Below are 15,288 nucleotides of genomic sequence, written 5' to 3'. Positions count from 1 at the left end.
GCGATAGGGCTGGGCGATAAAACGATAACGATAATTATCGCGATATAATTTTTCTCGATAAAACGATATCAAGAGTTTGATAATGTTTATGCGCCAAAAGCGGAACGAAACTCATTTGAACAGAGCGCCACACGGACCATTTATCCGCTCGGCTCAAAGTCCAACCGGCAGCGCAGCGCGAGCTCACTAGAGGCGATGCGTTTACTCTGATCGGTCTCGGTCACGAGATCCAGTTAGAAGCGCTGGAATTCAGCGAAGAACACAAATGTCTCAGTGATTTAAACCAGTTTAAAGGCAGATGAAACAGCGCTGACAAACAGGAGAAACACTGTGCGCAACGATACTGTCAGAAGGCTTTTTCGTCTACAAATTCCCATCATTTACCATGGATTTACTGTAACGTTAGCCTAGTAATATTAACTGCACCATGAAATGTGGGATATACATATTGAATTGTATTATATTATTAATGTAGACAATGTATTAAAGGACTAATGGAATATAATTACAGTATTTAATAATGTATTTAGGCTACTGTTTTTCATACAAATACCATAGAAACCATAAAGTTACATTTTGCCATGATAGTGAGGTTATCATGATCTAAATGCATGATACTGGATGACCAATGGTTAAGTTTAATAAAACTCAAACAGTCAGAATATTACATTTGACCAAATAAAAATTAGCACATGCAGAAACTAAGAAATTAATTGTCCAATAAAGATATTTATTTTGTTAAGGAAAAATTACAAATGTTTGAATGTTCTACCTCAGATTTGTGAAATGTTCACCTGTTTGGCAAGTGTTTGTCATGATATGTTCTGACTGACAATAAAGAGTAGTTTAAAACCACAATTAACGCTCTGGTTTCTACAACTTTCACTTAGGAGCAAAAATCTGCCTTTAAACTTGAAAGAAATAAAGATTTGACTTTTATCGTGATAATTATCGATATCGACTGATATAAAAAAAAATTATCGTGATATTTTTTTTGGGCCATATCGCCCAGCCCTAGTTGGCGAGTATATGAAATGGTGCCAATCACCAGTTGGCCGGTTACATTATGAATTCTAACAATGCAATATTGTGAGAACATGAACAACGGCTCGGGACAGTTGACGGGCCAGTGCTGCATCGTCACAAAAGTTTAAGCCTAGCCAATTTAAATATTCAAGAGTCAGAAGACGCGAAAGGGAATTCAATTTGCTACTCGTGTGCTGTGTGGGCAGTTTTCTGTGCTCAAACATCCGAAGCATGTGCCCAGAAATCCGCATATTCAGACTGCGCGCGATACTGAATTGAGCTCTCTTTCACGTCTTCTTGTGCTTGAACAGACATATTCAAACTAAATTATGTAAAATTGCCTGTCTTGGCAAGTATCCTCAAATACAGAGTCGGTTATGTCTTGAGTGAACATAAAGAGTTGAGAAAGCAAACGCATGTATCAGTATATTGGATCCGCGCATTAGCTCTTAAAGTGACAGCAGCCTGATAATCCTGCTGTTGTCTATGTATTTAATTTCAATCAAACAACAAAAGACAAAGAAAAATTACTCACTGCTCTAGACTGAATAACTTTTGTAACTTTAATAAGGATTAATCTGTTTCATGGCTGTTAAAAAATATTTATGGCCGGTACATGTAGGTACCATTCTCTACTTGCATTTCAGCATGTACGTGCACCGCGGTTAATCCCAAATCTGAAGACGCATCTATAATATGGTTTGATGCATTTCATGTGAGAGTAGTTGTCCAATCAACTGTTAGTATGCAAATATGTTGTTGTTATTACAGTTCCAAGAGCCGACTAGAGTCAACGGAGCAGAACGGCAAAAAATAGGTCCACAGACGCTCAACAATGGCCGACTGTAAGCTTAGCGTAGCACGACCTTAAGGCCAGACTATCCAGTGCATCCTACTAATACAGACAATCAACATGGACACAGCCTGTAAATAAAAGATCAATTCCACATCATTTGATAATAACATACTTGAAATCAGAACCACATAACCACTGCAGAGGTGGCACTCAGCAGAGGTTTAAAATGCGAACTCTCAAAACAGCTGCAAACACTTTCCATAATCATTACTAATGTGAAAACGTGGCTTTTTCCCGCCTCACTCTGACAGTCCCAAAGGGTAAAGAGGGTGGGAGAGTGGAAGTGAACTTCTGGAAGTTATTAAAGACAGTCAAGTGGTGCTGGATGATGAGCAGGTGGGCAACATGCATCTCGCTGGAACGTGGAAGCAGGTGGTCTGGAAATACAACGTAGCTGATTCACGATCATTCGAAGAGTCAGAGAGCCAAAATCACATCTGATCCAAATCAATGACTTCAGCAAAAACTGGCAGCAAGGAAATCAATCCCGCTCAGCTGCGTCACTTTCAGGATTTGTGGGTGGCGTGGTCGTTCCAATGGACCAGTTTGACTTAATGGAAGAGCAAATTCAATCTGTAAACACTTTCAAAAACAAAACCTCAAAATTCCTCAAGTAATTCAGACTATTCAGATGGAGGCAAATGCTGCACATATGGTCTTGATGACTGAAAGATGGATCTAACTGTGTGGCAGCTGGCAAGGAAGAATGTTAAGTTGCTTAACCAGCACTATTCCATAAAAAGCCACACTTAAATTCTTCTTCCAGCTTCATTACATCATGTATTTGTGCGTGTGGATACAATCTTTGGGTCTTATTAATAAAACACGAGCATAATAAGTAAATCGTTCAGGAATCCATTAGCATGTAAATTGTCATTTAATCCAATCCATACGAATGTTTTTATGTACAATTTACAAACTCTCTCTGCTCATATTTTATAAATAAGACCTATTAATCTTTATATTGTGATTCTATTTCTAAAACAACCCATACGTTTTATCCTTTGTATTTATATCCTTTTCTAAAGCACAATTAACGAACAAGTAGGTCATCTAACAGTTTTTTTTTATTGCTAGAGTTTAGGTAACTGCAATTTAAAGGCGAGATGATGCTACTTAAGTTCTTTGGTTCTCACATCTTGTTTTCTACAGGCAACTAGATCCAGTGATACATTTTTGTGATTTTGTTTTGTTTATTATTGTTATTATTCACTGCACTTTAATATTACACATCTGAACTGTAACGGTCATGATGCAGAAATAGCCTAACAAATATGGTACAATGAACATGCACAATTATGGTAAAAATCCGCTGTTCTGCAAAGGAATAATTTGTTTGATACTGTAGCACAAGGGTCAATGAAAGGGCATGTGCCAAAGTAAAAAAAAATAATAATAATTTTGCAGTCCGTAACGGTTCAAAATGTACAAAATGTATATAATAATGAGCAAGTACGACATGAATCCATTTTCCAAACTTTGTTTTTGTCTTATCCTGAATCACTACGGTACACTATAATAAGCGTTTATATTGGGACTATTTTAGACGGGTCGGGTCGGGTCGGGTCGGCACCGCAGCGGAGTAGCCCAGTACCTGCGTGACTCGCCATAGACATACAATATACATTGGAGTGATCATTATTTATTTTCAACAAAAAGATGTAAAATATATTTTCCAACAAAAGTTTTGTGGGTGTAGCACCACATTTTACAACATAACATTTCTGGTCATAAATGGTCAAATTATCAGACTTTTTAAGAGACTTTTGTAAATAAATAAATAATTAAAAAAGTACAACCTAATAAATGCAAATGTTCAAATCCAAATCACCAATCAGGCACACAAGAAGCAAATTTACCAGTGTGACCACAAATCGGTTGCTTCAATGACAAGTAAGAGTTCACGAGAGTGGGAATGGCAATCAATGCGACTCAAACATGTAGAGAGAACGCTGCAAAGTTGGCGTAAGATTACAAGGAAAATCTCAGGCAACTGAATAATGAATGATGTGGGTTTATGCAGGCAAGCGGCCTGTAGAGCAGTCACACACACACACATGAATACATTCCAGACACACGTACGGTGCTGTGTACTGTGCTGCACATATTTTACTGGAATATTCAATATGCAGGAAAGACAAAAGCAGAAGAGGCAGGCTTTCTTTCGCACAAAGAGAAGGGGGCACAGACAGGCGTAGGGGCGTCTTGCCATCCTTTGCATCCGCAGCCTCTTTGTTCTATGGGCCTGCCGAGATTTACTCTCCACTTCTTTTATTCCCTCCTTTGCTGTTCTTCGCTAGAAATGAATGGGTGTACTTGCACATTCACTATGGCCTGCAAAAAAAAAAAAAAAAAACCCAAAACAAACTCAAGACGCCTAACATGAAAGCTCTCTGAGTGGTTTCAGCTTTCCTGCTCCGCCACCTCAGACTAAAAAGACTACCTAGAGCTTCTGAGGGAAGCAAAGGTCTGGATAAAGCTTTACGATGGAGATGAGGATGCTGGCGGTTTATAATAAGTATGATGGAGAGGGAACGAAAGCGCCAGCTAAGAGATGAAAAGCGTGATACCCGGACAAGGGAAAGTTAGGGAAAGAAGTCCCAAGAGATGTGAATTATGGAGACGGGTGACTCTGAGTTGAGGCTACCACTGGATTCTTCATTCAACAGCAAACAAATACATGTATAAATAAAGCTCAGCGGCCCGTTACAGGAAGCTAGTTGAACAAACTTTAAGATTCAGAGTAGGTTTAGACCAAACCAAACAAATCCAAGCCGGTTTAGATCAGGTTCACAACGCTTGCTATAAACGTTCTCGGTCAATGCAAGTGATTCAACTGAACTTTTGTTCAACTCACACAGATCAGCATCAAGATTGGTCTCAAATATTTACAATACCTTATTTGACCAAATTGGTTAGCATAAAGGGAGACTATTTGTTGATCAATCTCACTTATAATTCCATGGAAATTTCCAGCTGCTATTGATTATGTACTAAAAGTTTCCAGTGACAGTCACATCAATGAAGAATATTTTAGTATTCAGAACACATTTAAAGCAGACAAGCTGGACATTCACATTCTGACCACAAAAGCCACTGCAAGCAATGTTATTCTCACATAACCTGACATCTGATCTACCTGCAACAAGCTATTTCAAAATCACATTTAGTAGAATAGTACAGTAAAATTGCTATTAGACTATTCTATTATTAAAAGTTACACAAAGAAACAAAACCATATGTGATGATGATGAAATATACTGGGCAAGTGCAAATAAGAAACCAATCTCACACCTTTGGCTCAACTTTAACTTTCCTGGAAGTGCTGATGCTAACATTAATTTGAAGATTACTTCTGTAAACAATCTTGTAGAGCAAATAACTTTAAAATAGGGTTTGGAAAAAGTCCTTTCTCAACAAGAATGGTTTCCACTGTAGCGTGTGCCAGGCACAAACCGCAAGCTTGTTGCCCGTTTAGGTGTCTGCTAACTCTAACTTCTTAGACAGCGCAGTGAACACAATATAAGAACAATGAAGATGGAATAATATTAATATTGCAATATCTAATCATGTAATGTACTGTTAGTTATCATAATCAGGTCCATGCAGTGTGTCATGACTTGGCATGTAAAAGGAAAATTAACATGGCATTTCTCTCTTTCTGTTGGAAATATGCTGGAAAATTTAGTTTGGGGTGGATTTAAGCCTAATTTATGATTCTCATCTGTAGGTTGTTGAAATGTTGGTGGATTACCAAAACAAGTCATTGAGGTTATGCACCACTCCAAACCATCTCCCAGCTGCCAAACAACGGATCATCTCCATTTTGCCAAAAATATATATTTTTTAATTCAGTCTCTGGAGTCCCATAACAGAGGGACACAAAGGGACTCCCTAAGCAACATGTTCATACCATGCAACTTAAGGCTGGAATACACTGCACGACATTTAAATCATTAGACATAATACACTTGCCGACAGAGATGCACTGATCGACCGACCGGAGACCGGAATCGGACATTTTTCTGCATGATCAGTAACCGGCTGGTCAGTCTCACGTCTTCCCAATTCATGGACGGTTTTGTTGCCAGCGGTACAGGCAATAATCGCACTACTGATCTATATAAGGGAAGAGTACAAGCCGCCTCTCTGTCTTGTGAGTCGAAAGTACCAAATTGAGTGGCTTACTGCGCTTAAAAGTTCAAATACACACAAAATTGTCAAAATGCCAGTTTTTGCCAGTCAGTATTCAGTTAGTTTTGGAACCAAATTAGTTGAGAAATATAAGTTGTGTTATAGTATAATATTGGATCCGTGCATAAGCTCTTAAAGTGACAGCAGTCTAATATTCCTGCTGCTCTCTTGTCATGTTAATCAAAGAACAAAAGACAGAGAAAAATCACTCTCTGCTCTTAACTGTACATTTTTTAACTAATTGCAAGCATTAATCTGCATTTCATTTTTACAATGAGAACTATCCAGTGTATTTTACATTTGATTGCTTTAATTTCTATAGTATTTCTTACCTGAATATACAGTATAACCACCTGAAAAACGTAAAGCTGTATTTCATCTCTATTGTTTAAAATTTGTTTATTGTTCTGATTTAATAGACTTTTTACGAAAATATCATTTTTTGACTTCTTAACACGCAATTGCGACTTTATATCATGCAATTCTGACTTTTGTCTCACAATTTCGAGTTGATTTCTCGTAATTGTGACTTTATATTAGCCTGGAAATCCAGACCTAAATCTAAAAGATTAATGGTCTGGCGTCGACTAATGAAAATCGGCCAGCTCGAGGGGCGGCACCAAGCATGCATTTGAAAATCTCACTGCATGCAGTTGGATAACACTACTACGACCAATCACAACAATAAACCCCATACGCTTAGCTACCAGCAGAGCTAACTGGTAGATTAGACTCTTACCGTATCCGGTCGGCAAAACAGCAAAAACGCCCTACTTGCAAAGGAACGATTCGAGCGCCGTCTTCTGTTCCTGTTTTAGATAAAAAGCCAAGTCTAACTCGTTCATTGTAGCGACCAAAGCCGTTTCAAACAACTGGTGTTCATTCATAGCCATCTTGCAATGTTTACTAATGACTTCCACGTCACAGCGCTGTCGTCATCTGTTTAGCTCGCCTCTGGCCCGCCTATATCAGATAACCCGATGTGATTGGTGCAGCTCAGATCGAGGGGCATATTTAATGAGCATCATTATTCGTAGGCCTGTCGCGATAGTCGATAAGTCAATTAATCGCACGATAAAAAAAAATGAGCTCGATCATTTTTCCGGCCGCGATAATTCCATTTGCATGCTTGTTTGTTTTCCTCGTCTCTCTCTCTCAGTCTCTACCAAAGAGACTGGATGACCACTCTCGGTTCTTTAGCGTATAGGAGGAGTGAACCCTCTTGTCAGTTGCATGGTCTTTGTGTGGGGAAGCGGCGCCGCGGCGCTTGTCAGTCACATGGTCTTTGTGCGGGAAAGCGCCGGCGGGACTGTTTGCGGCGACTGCCGGAAGAGAGAGAAGACGCTAGTTGTGAGTTGCGACAGCGAGCCCGATCACATGAAAATGCGTATCTATACCACGAATGTTATTTCTCGTGCCATTTATACGCCAAAAATAGTTTTTGCGTGCATATGATACGCTCTTTATGGCGTGTAATACGCACGCACTCCTCACCCCTAATCCTAACCAAGTATTTTCAGTGCGTAGCATACACGTAATAAAGCGCGTCTCCGTCTTCCCGACAGTACACAATCACTTGACAAAGTAACAGGAGGACAAAGTAACAGGAGTAACAGTGCAAAATTGCGCGATATGGCTTGTTGAGGCTTTTTGTTTTTTTGTTTACAAAGGTCCTAACTGTCAGATTTGCCTGTTATGGAATGTATGTATCACTATTTATGCCTAATGTCTAAAGCCTTATGTTTAATATTTTTTGAAGTGCAATTTTGTTTACATCCATTTTATTTATTAACAGACATTTATTTTGTTAACAGACACTGAGAGTCCATTGCTTTTATTGTTTTTGGTTGTTTTGTTCATTTTTTGGGATATTTAAAATGTTTTCCGTTTTCAATGTTTAATATTCTTTAGAAATAAAAGTTTATAGATCGTTGAAAAGGTGTACCTGCATTATTATGCCATTATAATTATATTAAATGAAAATGGTCTCAGAACGACAATATTATCGTTTATCGCGATAATTTCTTGGACAATTTATCGTCCAGCAAAATTTGTTATCGTGACAGGCCTAATTATTCGACACCAGAGTAACTCGCTGAGCAAATTCAACTTGTGCTCTCACGAGAACTCTGGATTACCAGGGTAACTTTATATCATGCAATTCTAAGATAAAAAGTCAGAATTGCGAGATGTAAACTCGCAATTGCAAGAAAAAAAGTCGTGGAAATAGTGAGATAAAGTCACAATAATCTTTTTTTTTTTTATTCTGTGGCGGAAACAAGCTTTAAACTACAGGTGCTTCTTAGAAAAAAAATTATTAATGCAGATTTTTCAATAAATATCCATTTTACAAAAGTAAAGGACTACTACATTTTCCTGTCACATGAATCCTGTCATACTAAATCAAAACTAAGTACTTTCAACAAATGTCAACATTTTTGATTGATTTACGAATTTTCATACTTCTTTTTCCTAATTCTGGGATATTAAAAGACAGATGAAAGTCTAAGAGACTCAAACTAAATTTTGGCAAAGTAGTCAATACAACTTGCCTTTGCGAAAACTGACTGTAAAAGAGCTCAGGGTTTGAAAGTAACACCTGTCAACCAACCAAACGCGGGTGAAAATCAGCCGTGGTGGGTAACATCTCTGAGGACATTTGTTTTCTTGTTCCAACAAAAAGGGCCATTTGTAATTTTTATAGCATCTACAAGATCATACACATTTATTTTGTAACAATTTCAAGTGTAACCATTAGTGATGCACCAAAATGAAAATTCTGGTCCTAAAGACTTTAAAATGTTTTATTTTTTATTTTTCATAAGTTATATTAATATTAGACTTTTTAATAAATTTCACAATAATTTGCAGCAATGCTGAGAATTGAATGTGTATTTGTGTCAGACTGTAATTGATAAAAACACATTTAAGAGTGAATGTCCTGTCCAGAGGAGTTAGAGTACATCCAAAAGCTTTTAGAGTAGGGCTGCACGATATTGAAGAAAAATGCGATATGCGATAGAACTCATTAAATATGCGATACGATAATGTTTAAAGTGTGTAAAATAAACTTAAATTATCTGTCAAATATATTTAAATATGTTTCACATTCTTTTTGTGACTATAAAACATCCCTACACCTTCTGAAAGTGAACAGCAGTGTTTTACTGTAGCATAAGAAGTGTTATTTTAACATCAGTGTAAACCACGGGGTTTAGGGTTTCAGACCTGCATTAGGTTTATTTAACAACAGAGACTGAATAATCAAATGTAAAAATAAAACACTGTTTAGTTTTCACTGTATGAATGAAATATATACTGATTCTTATTAAAGCTACAAAAGTTATTCAGCCAAGAGCAGTGAGTAATTTTCTCTTTGTCTTTTCTTCAGTTATTGCGATATATATATCGCGATATATACTAGGGCTAGGCAATATATCGCATGACATCGTTATGCGCATCTCGTCAGTAAAGCCGGTTCCTTGATAAATCGCCATCACCTGCTTTCAGATGGAGCGGCATTTACATACGGTAAGAGTCTAATCTACCAGTTAGCTCCGCTGGTAGCTAAGCGTATGGGGTTTATTGTTGTGATTGGTCGTAGTAGTGTTATCCAACTGCATGCAGTGAGATTTTCAAATGCATGCTTGGTGCCGCCCCTTGAGCTGGCCGATTTTCATTAGTCGACGCCAGACCATTAATCTTTTAGATTTAGGTCTGGATTTCCAGGCTAATATAAAGTCACAATTACGAGAAATCAACTCGAAATTGTGAGAAAAAAGTCAGAATTGCGTGATATAAAGTTGCAATTGCGTGATATAAAGTCGCAATTGCGTGTTATAAAGTCAAAAAAGAAAAGTTTTAAAATGATATTTTAGTAAAAAATTAAATCAGAACAATAAACAAATTTTAAACAACAGCACAAATAAATGCAATAAGGGAGAGATGAAATACAGCTTTAAAGCTGCACTCAGCAGCTTCGGGATTTCTACGCTGTATTCTCGCTTTTTGCTCGCAGGTTTCTCTCTAGAGCTCCCCCCACAGCTTCGGAATAGATATTTGACAACACTGTTGTAAAAACTCGTTGGCTATTCTCAGACACCAGAGGCTAGTAGATCAACGACATCAAAGCAGATGGGACATTCTTTAAAACGTCTTCTTCATTCGGGTTCGGACAGCGTGAGGGAGCGCAATAATGACAGCATTTTAGCAGATTTCTTTTGGCCGTAAAGCAATTGTTTACATCGCGAGACCTGATATCACGCGATACTTCCTTCCCCAAAGTTGCAAGTGCGTATTTTCCGCTCACGGGGACCAGGGGGGTGCGAAACGACCACCATTCAACCCGAAATAAGTATTATAACCATTCCAATGACTCCGAAGCTGTTCAGTTAAGGTAAAAAAAGTTACTTAGTTCACCTTTAAATTGATCAGAGCCGTAGTTCACTGACAAGCTGAGCCATATATCGCCCAGCCCTAATATATACATTTGCGATATTTCGATAATTGCGATATATTGTGCAGCCCTATTTTAGAGTAAAAAAGTAAACTGTTGATTAGCTAGCAGCACATTCCATTTATCCAGCCATAAAAAAAGAAGAAAAAACACTATGCTAAACCGCAACATTTTGTTTCGCCTCAAACAATTACACACTATTTAACAAAAGCTGCCTGCACCTGTACCAATTTATTTATCAATGTGGTACCACTGCAAGGACATACAAAGAAGTCAAACCCAACATTACACAACGAATGACAATGAAAAGGCCAACTATATCAATATCCACCTCCTTTCAGCTGAATTCATGCATGCTTAAAATATCCCTTCAGCTCTGGCATCCATTACATTACAGAAACTTGACTGCGGGGCTTGTTTGTGCAACAGACACCCAGAAGAACAGGGAGTCAGAAAAATGATGAGTAGGATAACTATTTAAGCAGTTCTTACAGAAAGCATTACATTAGAGATGCACAGATGTATCGGACGCAGATTTTTATCAGCCGGTTTTATCAATTTAGAAACCGCAATGCTCCACTAAATGGGGCAAACTGACAAAAATGAAAACAGTAGGCCTAAGTTCAACAGTTAAAATGTTCCTTGATACCTTGGATTAGGAAATGTATTCTTAAACATGAGTTAAAATGTAATTCCCATGGGTTAGTTTTCACCAACTATTGCAGTTTTACCTTTGGACTTAATACAATCAATTCATTGTTTCTGGGTAGGTCATGGGAATGTCACAACAAAAATATTGAGATAGACTTTCAGAGGCCATTTTATCTGTTTTTTCAACTTGTTTGAGACCCCCACAGCAATTCACCAATAGACCATGTTAATAGAAACAGTATGAAACTTTAAAGGCACAATATGTAACTTTTTTGCTTTAAAAATAGCAAAAATCACTATATCTATGTTATATATATTTTTTTAGTTGTGTACTTACATTATCCCGACTGTTTCCAACAACTTTCAAACCAGGAGAAATTTGTAATTTAATTCGAAGACACGTCCCGTTTCTTTATTTCCGTTTTGTCGCCGTCAATGGCGTCATATCTGCGTTGTCCCTGGTTTCCGCTCGTACTGCCATAGCAACCAGAGCCCTCTGATAGTAACCAAGGCAACAGACGTGGACAACTGTGTAGTTCGCAATGTCTATCTGCACGCTGTTGTTGTTTCGTTCAAACATTAGGCCATCCTTAAAAATATTTTGGTTTGCAGTAACAGCAAAAAAAAAGAAAAAAAGGGTCGGTAGGTCGGTCTATATTTTTTTATATATAAAAAAAATAATATAAAAAAGTATATATTTTTTCATTTAAAAAAAAAAAAAAATCAGGGTCGGTGGGGGGGTGGGATGACATTTTTCACCTATGTCTAAGGGCTGTTTACACCAGGCCACTTCATGCGTTTTCTCAGATCGGATTGCAATCTGATTTATCAAAACGATTCCATTTACACCTGGTTACATAGGCTAAATGTGTGTTGTTTTTTTGCGGATATAAATCCGATCTTCAATTACCGCTATATGTAGATTTAATGGAGTGCACGTCACCGAAAGCAACAGTTATGACTACATTATTTTATTGATCATCAGCTAAAATTTCTGAATCAAAGCCCGCAATAAGAGAAAGCGGAAACAGCCCTGGTAAGATCATTTCGTTTCTTTACATTTAATGATGATGATTGTGTGTTAAGCGTCAGCGACTTACTTTCACTTTGATTTGCGATAGTTTGCACGTTGATGCTCAGCTTCTCATCTGCGGCAATGCGTGTTGCAGTAGCGTCGTCATATCTGACTAAAACATGACATATAGCCTATAACACGCTCTCGCATGTTTATTTTTTAATAAACCATATTCAACAACATATAAAAATGAAATAATCTTTAGAGTAAAGCCACAGCCATCATTACCAAGCGCGAACCATTGACAGTGAATGAAACGAAGCAAACTTAGCTTGCAGGCATTAGTGTGACATGCGTTAACGGTTAACCAATGGTGTAAACATAATCATAGATGACGCGCCACGGGTTTTTATTTAAAAGAAAGAACGTAGCTTATGTTTGTATGTAGGTCTAGGCAATTTATATTCACAATACTTAACTAATATTATTTTATTGCATTTGTATTAGTTGTTTGAAGAGTTAAAAAAAAATCGGTCGGTCTTAACGCAAGTTTACAACCGGCAAGTCGGTCGGACTGAAAGGGAAAAAAAATAAATAATTGGGTCGGTACTAAATTGACAGGGTCGGTCGGGTTACGGCAAACAAGAATATTTTTAAGGATGGCCTTATGGACCATGGCAAGCAGACTTTGGACTAAAACGAGAATCAATATCAGCGCGGTGTTTTCGAGATGCCGAGAGCTCCACGTCCGAGACTTCGACCGCTCCTACATGTACTTTATTAAACAGGTGAGCACATTTACATAAAACTAATCAATGTTATATAGTTCAACAATGATAAAATGTTAGAATATGATCTGTATGTTATTCTAATGTTGATCTAGCTTACTGCTAGTCTCATACAGACAAACTAACACATAGAATAACATAAATTTCAACACATTCAAATGCAGTTTAGTGTGATAGTGTAATGTTAGACCAAGTGAAACAGCGCTGCGTTACCTCACAAGTTTAATTTGTCTAATAAACTGACCAGTGAGTAGTAATTCTGCACTTGCGTGTAGCTCGGTAGAATAAAATGTCCATATTCCTTTTATATCCGCGGGACTCGCGTCGCGTGTGGAGCTGATAGCTGTCTCTTAGCAATCCCGACCTGCTTCATATCACAGTCATGATAAAAACATCGATGTATTTACTCATCCATAAACATTATTAAATCGGTCGGCCTGACGTTGACGACAAGATCCATTATTCTTAGCAAATGTTGCGTCATCAAACTACGCCTTTGTTATTGTAAGAGGTTCGACCCCTAGCGGCGAAAAAAATGACATACTGTACGTTTAAGATACAGCTGTTGTTTGGTCTTTGAATTATATAATGATGTTACCAGCAGATAAATAGTAATTTCTGTTAAGTCATTTAGGAAAAATGTACACCAGTGTTTTGAGATTATCACATTGGTAGCTATTTTGCAGACTAAGTAAAGCATCCTTTTGCTGGTTAGTCAAGCAACAGGATGGTTTATATATATATATATATATATAAGATTATTGTTGGAAACTTTCTATTATGTCATACAGACAAATAATTTCTCTCAGTCAATCTAGTTTTAGTTGTGAGAACTTGTGACCATCAATAAAGCACATGCATGCACTAACTTTTTCAAAACTTGAGAAAAGCCATGCAGTTTTTCATTGGGCTAAGCTGGGCTAATATTGACTAATTATGATGTTTCTCATCAATTTGCACCATAAAGAGTGACCACTTACAGAATAAATCATCTGAAAGATTGAATTGAAACTCATTTTCAGGTGAAGAGCACTGACGGATCAAAACAAGGCCCGCAGGTATGTACTACTAAGGTCATTCGGCGTTGTATTTAAGGGTTGACAGCTGAATCGTCAAGTTTGTTATTAAAAATACAACAACAACAACAAAATACAAAAGTGTGTTGTGATGTTAAGGTTGAGCGATACCGTTATCCATTCACCACATGAAATTAGCATGGTGCCTTTAGCTAAGCTAATAGGCTAATTAGCTAGCATGAATAACGGGCCTGCGAACCGTCTAAATTGATAACATTTAAACAACACAAACTCCATCATTATACACACAAATAAAACAGATATGACAGTTGGACATATGCCGTCAGAGACCGTTCAAGCTCATTTGCTGCTGACTAAAGAGATGTTTTAGCGGTATACCACTGTTGGCAAGAAAAATGTACAGATAAGAAGAATGTATCTGATAAAGTAGTGGCCTGTCTACCTAGTCAACATTGTAAAGCGTTATATGAAGGTAAAACGCGCATATTATGCTCCAAAATGCTGCACGCTCCTGTCATGCCCAAAGATGATGCCTAAGTAACGTTAGGCAGCTCACTAGGGTTTGAAACACAGCCCAGAGAAGAGGGAAAGACAAGCGTGTGGATTGTGTAGATTTAATAGATGAACACGCTTCAACGGGAAGGGGTCATAAATAGGTTTAGAATTGTGAAATAAGAGAGATCATCCTGTTATATTAACCGTGTGGTGCTCGTGATCAGCTGAGGGTGTGACGTCACGGGATCCGCACCTTCATAAGTAACGGGCCTCTGCATCGACACACAAGATCTTTAGAAAGCAAAAGCCCGGGCATACTCACGCTTTATCCACCAACTCCCTGACTTTCCACATATTCAACATCTCGGCGCTTTAGCAGGGGCTCTCCGCCTCAATATCTCGTCGTCCAGTCCGCACTAAAACACAGGTGGACTCGGATATCTGTTACCGATAATAACAGAATCCCTCAGCCCCTTCCGCCTCTCCAGCGCTAATCGACACAGCAGCAGCGCAGCGGAGCGGACAGTTACTACGGTGACGCGTATTGTGCGTCAGGATGGAGAGGACGCGGGCATGACGTCGTATGTGGTCATCATGGGAAATGTAGTTTTTCGAGAAACGTTTTGTTAATCACCGAAAGGGGTCATGAAATGCAGTTTTAGATTTTTATGCTAGGTTCCTCCAGGTTAGTTTATATATTTTGCAGATACAGATCAGGCATATTCTTTATTTCTTAAGACATTAAAGATTTTAAATCGAACTAACCAGGT

General features: G+C 38.0%; 1 protein-coding gene across 4 annotated transcripts in view; it reads right to left on the bottom strand.

The window, feature by feature from the left end:
- Positions 1 to 15,025, bottom strand: part of clint1b (clathrin interactor 1b) — a 41,080-nt gene extending 26,055 nt beyond the window's left edge. For all 4 annotated transcript variants that reach the window (XM_084387454.1, XM_084387453.1, XM_084387455.1 and 1 more), the window contains exon 1: positions 14,841 to 15,025. In XM_084387454.1, the coding sequence (XP_084243580.1) occupies positions 14,841 to 14,881 (41 nt within the window). In that variant the 5' untranslated portion in view covers positions 14,882 to 15,025. The remainder of the gene's footprint in view (positions 1 to 14,840) is intronic.
- Between the last annotated feature and the right edge of the window lie 263 nt (positions 15,026 to 15,288).

Source organism: Rutilus rutilus (genome assembly GCF_951802725.1).
Source record: "Rutilus rutilus genome assembly, chromosome: 18".
NCBI lineage: Eukaryota > Metazoa > Chordata > Actinopteri > Cypriniformes > Leuciscidae > Rutilus > Rutilus rutilus.
Note: the sequence above shows the minus strand (reverse complement) of the source record. Positions and strands in the feature narration are given on the sequence as shown.